This window comes from Coregonus clupeaformis, chromosome 1 (genome assembly GCF_020615455.1).
Source record: "Coregonus clupeaformis isolate EN_2021a chromosome 1, ASM2061545v1, whole genome shotgun sequence".
Taxonomy (NCBI): domain Eukaryota; kingdom Metazoa; phylum Chordata; class Actinopteri; order Salmoniformes; family Salmonidae; genus Coregonus; species Coregonus clupeaformis.
In genome coordinates, this window is record NC_059192.1 from 3,515,425 (window position 1) to 3,534,889 (window position 19,465).

Here is a 19,465-nt window from a genome sequence, read left to right on the forward strand (position 1 = left end):
TCCACAGATGACACAATCTCAATCGCACTCCACACTGCCCTTTCCCACCTGGACAAGAGGAACACCTATGTGAGAATGCTATTCATTGACTACAGCTCAGCGTTCAACACCATAGTGCCCACAAAGCTCATCACTAAGCTAAGGATCCTGGGACTGAACACCTCCCTCTGCAACTGGATCCTGGACTTCCTGACGGGCCGCCCCCAGGTGGTAAGGGTAGGTAACAACACATCTGCCACACTGATCCTCAACACGGGGGCCCCTCCTGTACTCCCTGTTCACCCACGACTGTGTGGCCAAGCACGACTCCAACACCATCATTAAGTTTGCTGGCGACAACAGTGGTAGGCCTGATCACCAAAAATTATGAGACAGCCTACAGGGAGAAGGTCAGAGACAACCTCTCCCTCAACGTGAGCAAGACAAAAGAGATGATCGTGGACTACAGGAAAAGGAGGGCCGAACACGGACCCATTAACATCAACAGGGCTGTAGTGGAACGGGTCGAGAGTTTCAAGTTCCTTGGTGTCCACATCACCAACAAACTATCATGGTCCAAACACACCAAGAAAGTTGTGAAGAGGGCACGACAACGCCTTTTCCTGCTAAGGAGACTGAAAAGATTTGGCATGGGTCCTCAGATCCTCAAAAGGTTATACAGCTGCACCATCGAGAGCATCCTGACTGGTTGCATCACCACCTGGTATGGCAACTGCTCGGCCTCCGACCGCAAGGCACTACAGAGGGTAGTGCGGAAGGCCCAGTACATCACTGGGGCCAAGCTTCCTGCCATCCAGGACTTCTATACCAGGCGGTGTCAGAGGAAGGCCAAAAAAATTGTCAAAGACTCCAGTCACCCAAGTCATAGACTGTTCTCTCTGCTACCACACGGCAAGCGGTACCGGAGCGCCAAGTCTAGGTCCAAAAGGCTCTTTAACAGCTTCTACCCCCAAGCCATAAGACTGCTGAACAATTAATCAAATGGCCACCCGGACTATTTACATTACATTATCTTTGCATAGTCACTTTACCCCTACCTACATGTACAAACTACCTTGACTAACCTGTAACCCCGCACATTGACTCGGTACCGGTACCCCCTGTATATAGCCTCGTTAATGTTATTTTAGTGTGAAACTTTTTTTTTTTAAATATATTTTATTTTATTTAGTAAATATTTTCTTAACTCTTATTTTTCTTAAAAACTGCATTGTTGGCTAAGGGCATGTGACAAATACAATTTCATTTGTAACAACGGTTAATAATATTGGCTCCTGGCTGTCAGTCAGTCTGTCTGTGGGTCTGCCTGTGTGTGTGACAGCTGACAGGAGCACAGATTTGAAAACACTGCTGGGTCTGTCGATACAAAGTTGCTTTGATGTTGCTAGCTTGAGCTTCTGAATGAAATCTGGAATTGTGGGTGATTTTCATTCAGCAATGGATTGAGAATATTTTTATTAGTGCAACACTTGCTAGTTGGACCATACTTCAGTCAGCACGAACAGTGCCAGCAGCATGCTGGACACTATGGATAATAACCACGAAAGCCAGGTCTTTCTACTGGTAAGTGAAGCTAGCTTATTTAGCTGGCTAGCAAACAAATAGATCCACACCTGCATTGCTTGAACATGTGCATAGCCTACCGGTGGTGGGATTAGCCTACAGCCAAATAAACGTTTATGCACTTGCAAACTTTGCTGGAGTTGCTAGCTGGCTAAATGTTTTCCTCTTGGATGTGGAGTTTACTATTGCAACCTTTTGACGGTGAATTTATTCAACCCTATAGTTGGTAAGGAATGACTTTTCCAGGCAAGTGTTATTCACTGCAAGAGATGAAGCGGATAACGGCGCTACCGTTGCACCGCAGTAGGCGGCCTTTACTGCTGTCACGTTCATATCGGACTCCACTTGTAAACTGTAATGTTTATACAGTAGAGGAACCTGCATTCTTGTTGTAGGCTACAAGCAAACGAGAACACCAGCTGTCTGATACTGAATGATGGAAGGGCGGCTGGCCCAGCTGTCTGGTACTGAATGATGGAAGGTCGGCTGGCCCAGCTGTCTGGTACTGAATGATGGAAGGGTGGCTGGCCCAGCTGTCTGGTACTGACTGATGGAAGGCTGGCCCAGCTGTCTGGTACTGACTGATGGAAGGGTGGCTGGCCCAGCTGTCTGGTACTGAATGATGGAAGGGCAGCTGGCCCAGCTGTCTGGTACTGAATGATGGAAGGGCGGCTGGCCCAGCTGTCTGGTACTGAATGATGGAAGGCTGGCCCAGCTGTCTGGTACTGAATGATGGAAGGGTGGCTGGCCCAGCTGTCTGGTACTGAATGATGGAAGGGCGGCTGGCCCAGCTGTCTGGTACTGAATGATGGAAGGGCGGCTGGCCCAGCTGTCTGGTACTGAATGATGGAAGGGTGGCTGGCCCAGCTGTCTGGTACTGAATGATGGAAGGGTGGCTGGCCCAGCTGTCTGGTACTGACTGATGGAAGGGTGGCTGGCCCAGCTGTCTGGTACTGAATGATGGAAGGGCGGCTGGCCCAGCTGTCTGGTACTGAATGATGGAAGGCTGGCCCAGCTGTCTGGTACTGACTGATGGAAGGGTGGCTGGCCCAGCTGTCTGGTACTGACTGATGGAAGGGTGGCTGGCCCAGCTGTCTGGTACTGAATGATGGAAGGGCGGCTGGCCCAGCTGTCTGGTACTGAATGATGGAAGGGTGGCTGGCCCAGCTGTCTGGTACTGACTGATGGAAGGGTGGCTGGCCCAGCTGTCTGGTACTGAATGATGGAAGGGTGGCTGGCCCAGCTGTCTGGTACTGAATGATGGAAGGGTGGCTGGCCCAGCTGTCTGGTACTGAATGATGGAAGGGTGGCCCAGCTGTCTGGTACTGAATGATGGAAGGCTGGCCCAGCTGTCTGGTACTGACTGATGGAAGGGTGGCTGGCCCAGCTGTCTGGTACTGAATGATGGAAGGCTGGCCCAGCTGTCTGGTACTGACTGATGGAAGGCTGGCCCAGCTGTCTGGTACTGAATGATGGAAGGGCAGCTGGCCCAGCTGTCTGGTACTGAATGATGGAAGGGTGGCTGGCCCAGCTGTCTGGTACTGACTGATGGAAGGGTGGCTGGCCCAGCTGTCTGATACTGAATGATGGAAGGGTGGCCCAGCTGTCTGGTACTGAATGATGGAAGGGTGGCTGGCCCAGCTGTCTGGTACTGACTGATGGAAGGGTGGCTGGCCCAGCTGTCTGGTACTGAATGATGGAAGGGCGGCTGGCCCAGCTGTCTGGTACTGACTGATGGAAGGGCGGCCCAGCTGTCTGGTACTGAATGATGGAAGGCTGGCCCAGCTGTCTGGTACTGAATGATGGAAGGGCGGCTGGCCCAGCTGTCTGGTACTGAATGATGGAAGGGTGGCTGGCCCAGCTGTCTGGTACTGAATGATGGAAGGGTGGCTGGCCCAGCTGTCTGGTACTGAATGATGGAAGGGTGGCTGGCCCAGCTGTCTGGTACTGAATGATGGAAGGCTGGCCCAGCTGTCTGGTACTGACTGATGGAAGGGTGGCTGGCCCAGCTGTCTGGTACTGAATGATGGAAGGTCGGCTGGCCCAGCTGTCTGGTACTGAATGATGGAAGGGTGGCCCAGCTGTCTGGTACTGAATGATGGAAGGGTGGCTGGCCCAGCTGTCTGGTACTGAATGATGGAAGGGTGGCTGGCCCAGCTGTCTGGTACTGAATGATGGAAGGCTGGCCCAGCTGTCTGGTACTGAATGATGGAAGGCTGGCTGGCCCAGCTGTCTGGTACTGACTGATGGAAGGGTGGCCCAGCTGTCTGGTACTGAATGATGGAAGGGTGGCTGGCCCAGCTGTCTGGTACTGAATGATGGAAGGCTGGCTGGCCCAGCTGTCTGGTACTGACTGATGGAAGGGTGGCCCAGCTGTCTGGTACTGAATGATGGAAGGGTGGCTGGCCCAGCTGTCTGGTACTGAATGATGGAAGGCTGGCCCAGCTGTCTGGTACTGAATGATGGAAGGCTGGCTGGCCCAGCTGTCTGGTACTGACTGATGGAAGGGTGGCCCAGCTGTCTGGTACTGAATGATGGAAGGGTGGCTGGCCCAGCTGTCTGGTACTGAATGATGGAAGGCTGGCCCAGCTGTCTGGTACTGAATGATGGAAGGGTGGCTGGCCCAGCTGTCTGGTACTGAATGATGGAAGGGTGGCTGGCCCAGCTGTCTGGTACTGAATGATGGAAGGGCGGCTGGCCCAGCTGTCTGGTACTGAATGATGGAAGGCTGGCCCAGCTGTCTGGTACTGAATGATGGAAGGGTGGCTGGCCCAGCTGTCTGGTACTGAATGTTGGAAGGGTGGCTGGCCCAGCTGTCTGGTACTGACTGATGGAAGGGTGGCCCAGCTGTCTGGTACTGACTGATGGAAGGGCGGCTGGCCCAGCTGTCTGGTACTGAATGATGGAAGGGTGGCCCAGCTGTCTGGTACTGACTGATGGAAGGGTGGCTGGCCCAGCTGTCTGGTACTGACTGATGGAAGGGTGGCTGGCCCAGCTGTCTGGTACTGAATGATGGAAGGGTGGCTGGCCCAGCTGTCTGGTACTGAATGATGGAAGGGTGGCTGGCCCAGCTGTCTGGTACTGAATGATGGAAGGGTGGCCCAGCTGTCTGGTACTGAATGATGGAAGGGTGGCCCAGCTGTCTGGTACTGAATGATGGAAGGGCAGCTGGCCCAGCTGTCTGGTACTGAATGATGGAAGGGTGGCCCAGCTGTCTGGTACTGAATGATGGAAGGCTGGCCCAGCTGTCTGATACTGACTGATGGAAGGCTGGCCCAGCTGTCTGGTACTGAATGGTGGAAGGGTGGCCCAGCTGTCTGGTACTGAATGATGGAAGGCTGGCCCAGCTGTCTGGTACTGAATGATGGAAGGGTGGCTGGCCCAGCTGTCTGGTACTGAATGATGGAAGGGTGGCTGGCCCAGCTGTCTGGTACTGACTGATGGAAGGGTGGCTGGCCCAGCTGTCTGGTACTGACTGATGGAAGGCTGGCCCAGCTGTCTGGTACTGAATGATGGAAGGGTGGCCCAGCTGTCTGATACTGAATGATGGAAGGGTGGCTGGCCCAGCTGTCTGGTACTGAATGATGGAAGGGTGGCCCAGCTGTCTGGTACTGAATGATGGAAGGGTGGCTGGCCCAGCTGTCTGGTACTGACTGATGGAAGGGCGGCTGGCCCAGCTGTCTGGTACTGAATGATGGAAGGGTGGCTGGCCCAGCTGTCTGGTACTGAATGATGGAAGGGCGGCTGGCCCAGCTGTCTGGTACTGAATGATGGAAGGCTGGCCCAGCTGTCTGGTACTGAATGATGGAAGGCTGGCCCAGCTGTCTGGTACTGACTGATGGAAGGGTGGCCCAGCTGTCTGGTACTGAATGATGGAAGGGTGGCTGGCCCAGCTGTCTGGTACTGAATGATGGAAGGGTGGCTGGCCCAGCTGTCTGGTACTGACTGATGGAAGGGCGGCTGGCCCAGCTGTCTGGTACTGAATGATGGAAGGGTGGCCCAGCTGTCTGGTACTGAATGATGGAAGGGCAGCTGGCCCAGCTGTCTGGTACTGACTGATGGAAGGGTGGCTGGCCCAGCTGTCTGGTACTGAATCATGGAAGGCTGGCCCAGCTGTCTGGTACTGAATGATGGAAGGGTGGCTGGCCCAGCTGTCTGGTACTGAATCATGGAAGGCTGGCCCAGCTGTCTGGTACTGAATGATGGAAGGGTGGCTGGCCCAGCTGTCTGGTACTGACTGATGGAAGGGTGGCCCAGCTGTCTGGTACTGACTGATGGAAGGGTGGCTGGCCCAGCTGTCTGGTACTGAATGATGGAAGGGTGGCTGGCCCAGCTGTCTGGTACTGACTGATGGAAGGGCGGCTGGCCCAGCTGTCTGGTACTGAATGATGGAAGGGTGGCTGGCCCAGCTGTCTGGTACTGACTGATGGAAGGGTGGCTGGCCCAGCAGCCGCTTGAAAACACTCAGAAAACGTTATGACATCTAGCCTGGGTTTGTTTACATTATGTCTGGCCTGGGTTCGTTTACATGATGTCTGACCTGGGTTTGTTTACATTAGGTCTGGCCTGGGTTTGTTCACATGATGTCTGGCCTGAGTTTGTTTACGTTATGTCTGGCCTGGGTTTGTTTACATTAGGTCTGGCCTGGGTTTGTTTACATGATGTCTGGCCTGGGTTTGTTTACATGATGTCTGGCCTGGGTTTGTTTACATTAGGTCTGGCCTGGGTTTGTTTACATGATGTCTAGCCTGGGTTTGTTTACATGATGTCTGGCCTGGGTTTGTTTACATGATGTCTGGCCTGGGTTTGTTTACATGATGTCTGGCCTGGGTTTGTTTTGTCGCCCCGACAGTTTGATATTTCATAACATAAATGAGACTTATGGAGTCTGGCATTAATGGATATAATATCTATATAGCAGTAGGATGTTAAGTCTCATTCTGGAGAAACCTACGAAGCATCCAAAATGGCACCCTATTCCCTATTATAGTGTACTACTTTTGACCAGGACCCATAGGGCTCCAGTCTAAAGTAGTGCTCTATATAGAAAATTAGGTGCCATTTGGGACACATCGGCCCTAGAACGGCTGGTGTGGAGGCTAGTATGACGTAAGAAAAGGTCAATACCAGCAGAACTGTGCCTCCGAGCAGAGGTAAGAGCTGAGAGGAGAAAAATAACAGGTGAGAAGGTGAGAGGGTGAGAGAGAGAACAGGTGAAAGAGGAGAGAGAGAGAGAGAGAGAGAGAGAGAGAGAGAGAGAGAGAGAGAGAGAGAGAGAGAGAGAGAGCGAGAGAGGGAGAGAGAGAGAACAGGTGAAAGAGGAGAGAGCGAGAGAGAAACAGAAGAGAAGAGAGAGAGAGGTGAAAGAGGAGAGAGAGAGAGAGAGAGAGAGAGAGAGAGAGAGAGAGAGAGAGAGAGAGAGAGAGCAAACAGATGAAAGAGGAGAGAGAGAAATATAAGAGAAGAGAGAGAGAGAGAGAACAGGTGAAAGAGAAGAGAGAGAGAGAGAGAGAGAGAGAGAGAGAGAGAGCAAACAGATGAAAGAGGAGAGAGAGAAATATAAGAGAAGAGAGAGAGAGAGAGAACAGGTGAAAGAGAAGAGAGAGAGAGAGAGAGAGAGAGAGAGAGAGACAGAGAGAACAGGTGAAAGAGGAGAGAGAGAGAGAGAGAGAGAGAGAGAGACAGAGAGAACAGGTGAAAGAGGAGAGAGAGAGAGAGACAGAGAGAACAGGTGAAAGAGGAGAGAGAGAGAGAGAGAGAGAGAGAGAGAACAGGTGAAAGAGAGGGAGAGAGAGAGAGAGAGAGAGAGAGAGAGAGAGAGAGAGAGAGAGAGAGAGAGAGAGAGAGAGAGAGAGAGAGAGAGAGCAAACAGATGAAAGAGGAGAGAGAGAAATATAAGAGAAGAGAGAGAGAGAGAGAGAACAGGTGAAAGAGAAGAGAGAGAGAGAGAGAGAGAGAGAGAGAGAGACAGAGAGAACAGGTGAAAGAGGAGAGAGAGAGAGAGAGAGAGAGACAGAGAGAACAGGTGAAAGAGGAGAGAGAGAGAGAGAGAGAGAGAGAGAGACAGAGAGAACAGGTGAAAGAGGAGAGAGAGAGAGAGAGAGAGAGAGAGAGAGAGAGAGAGAGAGAGAGAGAGAGAGAGAGAGAGAGAGAGAGAGAGAGAGAGAGAGAGAGAGAGAGACAGACAGAGAGAGAGAGAGAGGACAGTTGAAAGAGCTAGATCAGTGGAGTCGGCGGATGAGCAGAGCAGAGCAGAACAGAGCAGAGCAGAGCAGAGCAGAACAGAGCAGAGCAGAGCAGAGCAGAACAGAGCAGAGCAGAACAGAGCAGGTGAAAAGCTCACGCAACACAAGCACACCCACTCCAAAATGAGAGATGAAAAAAAGACTTGTGTGTTGGCCAACCCCAACTTCCACTTAGTCATGCATCCATGTCGTTGATGTCAAAGGGAGATTCGACCTAAGTTGAAGTTGGGGTTTTAAAATACCATGATAAAACAAGAAAGACAAAGACTCTAAATTAAATCATGAGAAATGATGATCAAATTAAACAAATTATAAATGATTAAGTATATCTTAAAATGATGAGAAATAAAAATGCAATAACAATAATAATAATTGAGTGGATGTGTACTTACTCTGTAAAGCTCTGAACCGTGATATTTCCCCCCCATCTATCTCCTTACCCACAGCCCTCATCTGTTTACTGATAGCCTGGCAGATGTCTTTCCCTGCAGCGATCTGGGCCTTCTCCCCGAGCAGCCCACCCAGGGTGGACCGCAGCATGAACGACACACAGCGACGGGAGTACACCTGTTAACACACACACACGTGGAGAGAACACCTGTTAACACACACACACCTGGAGAGAACACCTGTTAACACACACACACATACACACGTGGAGAGTACACCTGATAACACACACACACACACACACACACACCTGGAGAGAACACCTGTTAACACTAACACACACACACACACACACCTGGAGAGAACACCTGTTAACACACACACACCTGGAGAGAACACCTGTTAACACACACACACCTGGAGAGAACACCTGTTAACACACACACCTGGAGAGAACACCTGTTAACACACACACCTGGAGAGAACACCTGTTAACACACACACCTGGAGAGAACACCCGTTAACACACACACACGTGGAGAGAACACCTGTTAACACACACACACCTGGAGAGAACACCTGTTAACACACACACACACCTGGAGAGAACACCTGTTAACACACACACACGTGGAGAGAACACCTGTTAACACACACACACACCTGGAGAGAACACCTGTTAACACACACACACCTGGAGAGAACACCTGTTAACACACACACACGTGGAGAGAACACCTGTTAACACACACACACCTGGAGAGAACACCTGTTAACACACACACACACCTGGAGAGAACACCTGTTAACACACACACACCTGGAGAGAACACCTGTTAACACACACACACACCTGGAGAGAACACCTGTTAACACACACACACCTGGAGAGAACACCTGTTAACACACACACACACCTGGAGAGAACACCTGTTAACACACACACACACACCTGGAGAGAACACCTGTTAACACACACACCTGGAGAGAACACCTGTTAACACACACACCTGGAGAGAACACCTGTTAACACACACACACGTGGAGAGAACACCTGTTAACACACACACACCTGGAGAGAACACCTGTTAACACACACACACGTGGAGAGAACACCTGTTAACACACACACCTGGAGAGAACACCTGTTAACACACACACACACCTGGAGAGAACACCTGTTAACACACACACACCTGGAGAGAACACCTGTTAACACACACACACCTGGAGAGAACACCTGTTAACACACACACACCTGGAGAGAACACCTGTTAACACACACACACACCTGGAGAGAACACCTGTTAACACACACACACACACACCTGGAGAGAACACCTGTTAACACACACACACACACACCTGGAGAGAACACCTGTTAACACACACACACACCTGGAGAGAACACCTGTTAACACACACACACACCTGGAGAGAACACCTGTTAACACACACACACACCTGGAGAGAACACCTGTTAACACACACACACACACCTGGAGAGAACACCTGTTAACACACACACACCTGGAGAGAACACCTGTTAACACACACACACCTGGAGAGAACACCTGTTAACACACACACACACCTGGAGAGAACACCTGTTAACACACACACACACCTGGAGAGAACACCTGTTAACACACACACACGTGGAGAGAACACCTGTTAACACACACACACCTGGAGAGAACACCTGTTAACACACACACGTGGAGAGAACACCTGTTAACACACACACACCTGGAGAGAACACCTGTTAACACACACACACACACCTGGAGAGAACACCTGTTAACACACACACACCTGGAGAGAACACCTGTTAACACACACACCTGGAGAGAACACCTGTTAACACACACACCTGGAGAGAACACCCGTTAACACACACACCTGGAGAGAACACCCGTTAACACACACACCTGGAGAGAACACCTGAAACCAATCAATCCATTTTGTCATCATCAGTTGTCACAAAGTGCTTTACAGTAACCACATGTTAGCTTGGACTGCATGTAGGGTCTAGGATGCTATCATTTAGCAGCTAGCACCTCTATAAGAATGACAGGCAGGAATCATTAGCTAACTTTTGTTGACACAATGCTAACTTCTTTAGCCTTGTCTAGCATAAGAATTGTTGACAAAATACCTTAACACGGAGTGACGTTTTACTGTGGTCACGTGGGTCGTTCTGGGGTACGGATGTCAAAATACCGCAAAATCTGCCATTGGCGCCCAATTCAAAATAGCCCCTAAGGTTGCCTTGTTAAATCTGCCTCATTCTCTTAAACTAAATACCATGACTGTTTTCTCATTAGCTGGGAATGTTGTTTGAAATTTCTGATAACATAACTTGGTTGTACTCCCGAGTGGCGCAGTGGTCTAAGGCACTGCATCGCAGTGCTAGCTGTGCCACTAGAGATCCTGGTTCGAATCCAGGCTCTGTCATAGCCGGCCGCGACCGGGAGACCCATGGGGCGGCGCACAATTGGCCCAGCATCGTCCAGTGTAGGGGAGGGAATGGCCGGCAGGGATGTAGCTCAGTTGGTATGGCGTTTGCAACACCAGGGTTGTGGGTTCGATTCCCACGGGGGGCCAGTGTCAAGACCAGAGTGGGCATAGTCGCTATATAACGCAAAAACTATTCTGACAAAACCATCAGAAGAGTTGAAAATGTGATGGAAACCCATTTAACTTGTATTTCTCATTAGGTACATGAGAAATTAACAGTAAAATGAATTTTTATGTATACTACGTCATCACACAGCCTTTTATCTGCAAAAAGTCAGTTTGATGGAAACACATCTCCGGGAGGAAAATGCATATTGTTTTATGCAGATTTTAGAATATTCACATTATAACCTGTCGCAAAATTGGATAAAAACCTAGCCTATGACATTAATATATATCATTCACGACATTTGGACGGAGCTATATTACAGTTATAATACCCCAAAAAGTAAACTGTGTGTTGTTATTGCTTGAATTATTCATTTTACATTTACATTTTACATTTTAGTCATTTAGCAGACACTCTTATCCAGAGCGACTTACATGAGCAATTAGGGTTAAGTGCCTTGCTTAAGGGCACATCGACAGATTTTTCACCTAGTTGGCTCGGGGATTAGAACCAGCGACCTTTCGGTTACTGGCACAACGCTCTTACCCACTAAGCTACCTGCCGCCCTATTCCTTAGCCTAACTGCTTTCAATGGGGAAATATTGGCCTGTACCCCACTTCCGTGATTTTCGTTGAAAGCTCCCATAGCATGGCTAGCATAAGTATTGCTGACACAATGCTAACTTCCCTAGCATGGACAGCATAATTATTGCTGACACAATGCTAACTTCCCTAGCATGGACAGCATAATTATTGGTGACACAATGCTAACTTTCCTAGCAAAACTATTGCTGACACAATGCTAACTTCCCTAGCATGGCTAGCATAACTATTGCTGACACAATGCTAACTTCCCTAGCATGGACAGCATAATTATTGCTGACACAATGCTAACTTCCCTAGCATGGACAGCATAATTATTGCTGACACAATGCTAACTTCCCTAGCATGGACAGCATAATTATTGCTGACACAATGCTAACTTTCCTAGCAAAACTATTGCTGACACAATGCAAACTTCCCTAGCATGGCTAGCATAACTATTGCTGACACAATGCTAACTTCCCTAGCATGGACAGCATACCTATTTCTGACACAATGCTAACTTCCCTAGCATGGACAGCATAACGCTACTCACCGCCTCCACGTGTGTCTGGGTGGCCCGTGGGTGGCTGACCAGGTCCAGAACATGAGACAGGAACGTGGCAAAGTTCCGCTCCAGCCACTGGCCGCCCAGCGTGGTCACGAATACAACATACGCCTATTGAAGGAGAGAAGGAGCGTTACATTATTACATTATCACCGTATTATGAATGGTTATAACACCATTATCACCTTATTATGAATGGTTATAACACCATTATCACCTATTATGAATGGTTATAACACCACTATCCCCATATTATGGTTCCAACACCATTATCCCCATATTATGGGTATAACACCATTATCACCTTATTATTAATGGTTATAACACCATTATCACCTTATTATGAATGGTTATAACACCATTATCACCTACTATGAATGGTTATAACACCATTATCACCTATTATGAATGGTTATAACACCATTATCACCTATTTTGAATGGTTATAACACCATTATCACCATGTTAGGAATGGTTATAACACCATTACCACCGTATGGTTATAACACTATTATCACCTTATGGTTATAACACCATTATCATCCTATTATGAATGGTTATAACACCATTATCACCTACTATGAATGGTTATAACACCATTATCATCATATTATGAATGGTTATAACACCATTATCACCTACTATGAATGGTTATAACACCATTATCACCTACTATGAATGGTTATAACACCATTATCACCTATTATGAATGGTTATAACACCACCATCACCTATTATTAATGGTTATAACACATTATCACCTATTTTGAATGGTTATAACACCATTATCACCATGTTAGGAATGGTTATAAAACCATTACCACCTTATGGTTATAACACCATTATCACCTTATGGTTATAACACCATTATCATCATATTATGAATGGTTATAACACCATTATCACCTTATGGTTATAACAACATTATCACCTTATTATGAATGGTTATAACACCATTATCATCCTATTATGAATGGTTATAACACCATCACCACCTATTATGAATGGTTATAACACCATTATCATCATATTATGAATGGTTATAACACCATTATCACCTATTATAAATGGTTATAACACCATTATCACCTATTTTGAATGGTTATAACACCATTATCACCTACTATGAATGGTTATAACACCATTATCACCTATTTTGAATGGTTATAACACCATTATCACCTATTATAAATGTTATAACATCATTATCACCTTAATGATAAAATAAAATAATGTTATAACACCAGTATTACCTTATTATGAATGGTTTATTATGAATGGTTATAACACCATTATAACCATATTATGCATTGTTTTATTATTAATGCTATAACACCATTATCACTGGTACCACACACCAATCAGCGTGTTTGAGGGGATCAGTTTGAGCAAGGGGAGGTGCAGAATCACTAATCTTCATCACATAATGACTCATCTTCATCACATAATGACTCATCTTCATCACATAATGACTCATCTTCATCACATAATGACTAGTTATTAGGGATGCAAAAATCTCTGAAGCTGGAGACTCTTATCTCCCTCAATAACTTTAAGCATCAGTTGTCAGAGCAGCTTACCGATCACTGCACCTGTACACAGCCCATCTGAAATTAGCCCACCCAACTACCTCATCCCCATAGTGTTATTTATTTTGCTCATTTGCACCCCAGTATCTCTATTTGCACATCATCTCTTGCACATCTAGCATTCCAGTGTTAATACTAAATTGTAATTATTTTGCACTATGGCCTATTTATTGCCTTACCTCCATAACTTGCTACATTTGAACACACTGTATATAGATTTTCTGTTGTATTTTTGACTTTATGTTTTGTTTTACCCCATATGTAACTCTGTGTTGTTTTTATTGCACTGCTTTGCTTTATCTTGGCCAGGTCGCAGTTGTAAATGAGAACTTGTTCTCAACTGGCTTACCTGGTTAAATAAAGGTGAAATAAAAATAAAATAAAATAAAACGCAAGGTGATTTGTCAAATCAGTGACACTGCACAGTCTGTAGTCGATCTCAAACACGCACATTATTATTCAACAACCCGATCCAAAACGGGAGGCACCTTTACCCACCTGTGTTACTCCCACCCGCACCTCTCTGCTGACAGAGCCCCCTCCCTTCAGCATTTCCCCCCCGCTCTTCAGGAAGCCAGACCCCCCTCTCAGGAATCCTGTAGCCATCAGCTCCAACACCTCGTCCAGGGTGGCACGCTTCACGTTCTGGCGCATCACTAGAGGAGACAGCGACATAGCAGAGGGACAGAGAGGTCAGGGGGCAAAGCGTCAACCAATGACAGACGGACAGAGGCTTTTCTGCAGTTGTCTTGAATTGCTTCCTGCTGGATTTGGTTGTTTATTTGAAAATGTCAACTTTTCAAATAATGGTGGTAGTCGAACTTAGTTTATAAAGAGTTATAAACTAAAAGGCAACTATTTTCTTTGATATTCAAATACAGATCTCAGAAAAATGAATAATATTTGAAAGTATTTTGAATATCTCTCAGAAAACCAAATCATATTTGAAGGTATTTTGAATACCTCTCAGAAAACCAAATCATATTTGAAGGTTTTAGAAAATATGCAAGTTATTTGAAAACAAAATAATATTTATTTGATAGCTGCCAAATATTTGATGAACCAAAAACTACAACAGTTAGTTGAATGAGTGTTATACAGCGCCTTCAGAAAGTATTCAGACCCCTTGACGTTTTCCACATTTTGTTACGTTACAGACTTATTCTAAAATGGATTTTTGAAAAAGAAAACATCCTCAGCAATCTACACATGATACCTGATAATGACAAAGTGAAAACAGGTTTGTAGAAATTTTTGCTAATTTATTAAAAATAAATAACAGAAATACCTTAGGTCCCACAGTTGACAGTGCATGTCAGAGCAAAAACCAAGCCATGAGGTCGAAGGAATTGTCCGTAGAGCTCCGAGACAGGATTGTGTCGAGGCACAGATCTGGGGAAGGGTACCAAAACATTTCTGCAGCATTGAAGGTCCCCAAGAACACAGTGGCCTCCATCATTCTTAAAATGGAAGAAGTTCGGAACCACCAAGACTCTTCCTAGAGCTGGCCGCCCGGCCAAACTGAGCAATCGGGGGAGAAGGACCTTGGTCAGGGAGGTGACCAAGAACCCGATGGTCACTCTGATAGAGCTCCAGAGTTCCTCTAGGCTTGGGTCAGGGAGGTGACCAAGAACCTGATGGTCACTCTGACAGAGCTCTAGAGAGAACATTCCTGGCCACTCTACCATAAAGGCCTGATTGGTGGAGTGCTGCAGAGATGGTTGTCCTTCTGGAAGGTTCTCCCATCTCCACAGAGGAACTCCAGAGCTCTGTCAGAGTGACCATCGGGTTCTTGGTCACCTCCCTGACCAAGGCCCTACTCCCTCGATTGCTCAGTTTGGCCTGGCAGCCAGCTCTAGGAAAAGCCTTGGTGGTTCCAAACTTCTTCCATTTTAAGAATGATGGCCACTGTGTTCTTGGGGACCTTCAACGCTGCAGAAATGTTTTGGTACCCTTCCCCAGATCTGTGCCTCGACACAATCCTGTCTCGGAGCTCTACGGACGATTCCTTCGACCTCATGGCTTGGTTTTTTTTCTCTGACATGCACTGTGGGACCTTGTATAGACAGGTGTGTGCCTTTCCAAATCATGTCCAATCAATTGAATTTACCACAGGCGGACTCCAATCAAGTTGTAGAAACATCTCAAGGATGATCAATGGAAACAGGATGCACCTGAGCTCAATTCTGAGTCTCATAGCAAAGGGTCTGAATATTTATGTAAATAAGGTATTTCTGTTTCTTTAATAAATTAGCAAACATTTCTACAACCCTGTTTTCACTTTGCCATTATGGGGTATTGTGTGTAGATTGATGAGGATGTTTTATTTAAAAAAAAATTTAATCCATTTTACATTTCAACATGTAAAACCTGACAAAGGAAACCCAGTTAGAGCATGCTCCTAACCTGCAGCTTGTTTGGGCATCAGGGCCGTGGCCATGACGGTCCCCAGTAGTCTGGATACAGCTACCCTCACACCATAGTTAGATCCTTCCAGGGCCTTGAAGCACAGAGTAGCTACGTTCTCCAGCTCTGTGGTCCACATGAACACAGCCTCATTCTGCAGCTCTAGCAGACACTGTAGATAGACAGAGACAGAGAGAGAGAGAGACAGAGACAGAGAAGAGAGACAGAGACAGAGACAGAGACAGAGACAGAGACAGAGAGAGAGAGAGAGAGAGAGAGAGAGACAGAGAGACAGAGACAGAGAGACAGAGAGACAGAGAGACAGAGAGACAGAGAGACAGAGAGACAGAGAGACAGAGAGACAGAGAGACAGAGACAGAGAGACAGAGGACAGAGAGCAGAGAGACAGAGAGACAGAGAGAGAGAGAAGAGAAGAGCAGAGACAGAGAGAGACAGAGACAGAGACAGAGACAGAGAGAGAGAGAGAGAGAGAGAGAGAGAGAGAGAGAGAGACAGAGAGAGAGAGAGAGAGAGAGACAGAGAGAGAGAGAGACCGAGTTAATAGTTAGATCCTTCCAGGACCTTGAAGCACAGAGTAGCTATGTTCTCCAGCTGTGTGGTCCACATGAACACATCAATTGAAGGTTCTCAATATCACATCAACTCACGGTCATTATTATTAACATCACCTCAAGGTTATCATTATCATATCACCTCAAGGTTATCATTATCGCATCACCTCAAGGTTATCATTATCATATCACCTCAAGGTTATCATTATCATATCACCTCAAGGTTATCATTATCATATCACCTCAAGGTTATCATTATCATATCACCTCAAGGTTATCATTATCATATCACCTCAAGGTTATCATTATCGTATCACCTCAAGGTTATCATTATCATATCACCTCAAGGTTATCATTATCGTATCACCTCAAGGTTATCATTATCATATCACCTCAAGGTTATCATTATCATATCGCCTCAAGGTTATCATTATCGTATCACCTCAAGGTTATCATTATCATATCACCTCAAGGTTATCATTATCATATCACCTCAAGGTTATCATTATCATATCACCTCAAGGTTATCATTATCGCATCACCTCAAGGTTATCATTATCGCATCACCTCAAGGTTATCATTATCATATCACCTCAAGGTTATTGTTATCGCATCGATTCAAGGTTATCATTATCATATCATTTGAGGGTTATCAATGTCCCTGAGCCCAATTTGTGGACACATATTCACTAACCTTAGCCACAGCACAGCGCACAGCCATGGAGCGGTCTGTGAGTAGCGAGCGAGCATTCTTATAGATGTCTCTATGGCAAGAGGCTGCTGCTCCACCAAGACCATTCAACACCTTCTGTAGACTGAGTAGAATCTCACTACGCCCCTGGGACTGGAGAGGAGAGGAGAGGAGAGGAGAGGAGAGGAGAGGAGAGGAGAGGAGAGGAGAGGAGAGGAGAGGAGAGGAGAGGAGAGGAGAGGAGAGGAGATGGGGTGGCATTATATACAAGTCATTCTAAGTCTTCCAAGTCATTCTAAGCCTACCAAGTCATTCTAAGCCTACCAAGTCATTCTTACCAAGTCATTCTAAGCCTACCAAGTCATTCTAAGCCTATCAAGCCTATCCCACTATTGTTGCCAAGATGAAAATGAACTGTACATTGTTCTGAGTAACGATAGAGATACTCGTGGCGTTCCTAGCATGCCATGATAAGAACCATTATGAGCTGCTCTTTAAAACCTAGGAAGACCATACCTCTGCTCTTTAAAACCTAGGAAGCCCATACCTCTGCTCTTTAAAACCTAGGAAGCCCATACCTCTGCTCTTTAAAACCTAGGAAGCCCACTGCTCTTTAAAACCTAGGAAGCCCATACCTCTGCTCTTTAAAACCTAGGAAGCCCATACCTCTGCTCTTTAAAACCTAGGAAGCCCATACCTCTGCTCTTTAAAACCTAGGAAGCCCATACCTCTGCTCTTTAAAACCTAGGAAGACCATACCTCTGCTCTTTAAAACCCAGGAAGACCATACCTCTGCAGTCTTCAGTGCTTTCAGCATGTTGGTGATGGTGTCTGGGAAGGAGCTTCCCAGCATCCGCCCCATCTTCTCATAGAAGGCCCCAACACAGGCCACCGCAGCTCTGCAAAACAAACCATCATGAGTGTAAGCGAGCAGTTAATTACCACTCAATTATAGACTGGAAGCTATTCTTAATCCGTTCACATGCGTGACATTTGACATTAAAATGTACATAGTCTACAGTCATAAACAATAGCTAGGTTTCCATCCAACTTGCTACAGATTTTCACGCAAATATTATAAAATCATTGTCCATCTTCATGTGAACTCAAATCAGGCAAATCTCCTGTATTCCATTATTACACACACACACACACACTGCAGGACAGATGTTTCATCTGAAAAGGAAAAGGCCATGATGGAATACTGCAGCACCATTAACACCAACTGTAGATCACACACATAATCCGCTGGGATCCACCGCTCTCTCAAACCTCTCATCTTAATCCCACTTTAGAACCACAGAATAATCACACTGCAGATCAACATCAACTACTAACTCTGACAAAAACCTCCCAGCTACGGATGTAGGCCTAGTCGTTCGTAACCTTGCTTCCGGCTACATAGAAACACATGATAAGAGGGTTCAGCGAGTTGAATGTAAAAATAATACCTGTGTGTGTTTGATTTCGTCAAGTCCATTGAATGACGAAATTGAAATAATCTCAACAGAGCTACTGTATACCTACAAGAGCAAAAATGCCTAGAATTACGCTACATGACCAAAAGTATGTGGACACCTGCTCGTCGAACATCTCATTCCAAAATCATGGGCATTAATATGGAGTTGGTCCCCCCCTTTGCTGCTATAACAGCCTCCACTCTTCTGGGAAGGCTTTCCACTAGATGTTGGAACTTTGCTGTGGGGACTTGCTTCCATTCAGCCACAAGAGCATTAGTGAGGTCGGACACTGATGTTGGGCGATTAGGCCTGGCTCACAGTCGGCGTTCCAATTCATCCCAAAGGTGCTCGATGGGGTTGAAGTCAGGGCTCTGTGCAGGCCAGTCAAGTTCTTCCATACCTATCTTGACAAACCATTTCTGTATGGACGTCCCTTTGTGGACGGGGGCATTGTCATGCTGAAACAGGAAAGGACCTTCCCCAAACTGTTGCCACAAAGTTGGAAGCACAGAATCATCTAGAATGGCATTTTATTCTGTAGTGTTAAAATTTCCTTTCACAGGAACTAAGGTGCCTAGCCCGAACCATGAAAAACAGCCTGAGAGCATTACACATCCTCCACCAAACTTTACAGTTGGCACTATGCATTGGGGCAGGTAGCGTTCTCCTGGCATCCGCCAAACCCAGATTTGTCCGTAGGACTGCCAGATAGTGAAGCGTGCTCCAGAGTCCAATGGCGGCGAGCTTTACACTATTCCAGCCGACGCTTG

General features: G+C 46.7%; 1 protein-coding gene across 7 annotated transcripts in view; it reads right to left on the reverse strand.

Moving 5' to 3' along the window:
• heatr5b (HEAT repeat containing 5B) overlaps nucleotides 1-19,465 on the reverse strand; it is a 100,879-nt gene that overhangs the window by 77,422 nt on the left and 3,992 nt on the right. For 4 of the 7 annotated variants that reach the window (XM_045223916.1, XM_045223950.1, XM_045223884.1 and 1 more), the window contains 6 exons: nucleotides 18,026-18,134; nucleotides 17,239-17,388; nucleotides 15,973-16,144; nucleotides 14,065-14,222; nucleotides 11,966-12,088; nucleotides 8,201-8,375 (listed from right to left, as the gene is read on the reverse strand). In XM_045223916.1, the coding sequence (XP_045079851.1) occupies nucleotides 8,201-8,375; nucleotides 11,966-12,088; nucleotides 14,065-14,222; nucleotides 15,973-16,144; nucleotides 17,239-17,388; nucleotides 18,026-18,134 (887 nt within the window). Of the gene's footprint in view, nucleotides 1-6,690; nucleotides 6,724-8,200; nucleotides 8,376-11,965; nucleotides 12,089-14,064; nucleotides 14,223-15,972; nucleotides 16,145-17,238; nucleotides 17,389-18,025; nucleotides 18,135-19,465 lie in introns of all 7 variants that reach the window. The other 3 variants (XM_045224029.1, XM_045224014.1, XM_045223993.1) reach the window with 2 other exon arrangements.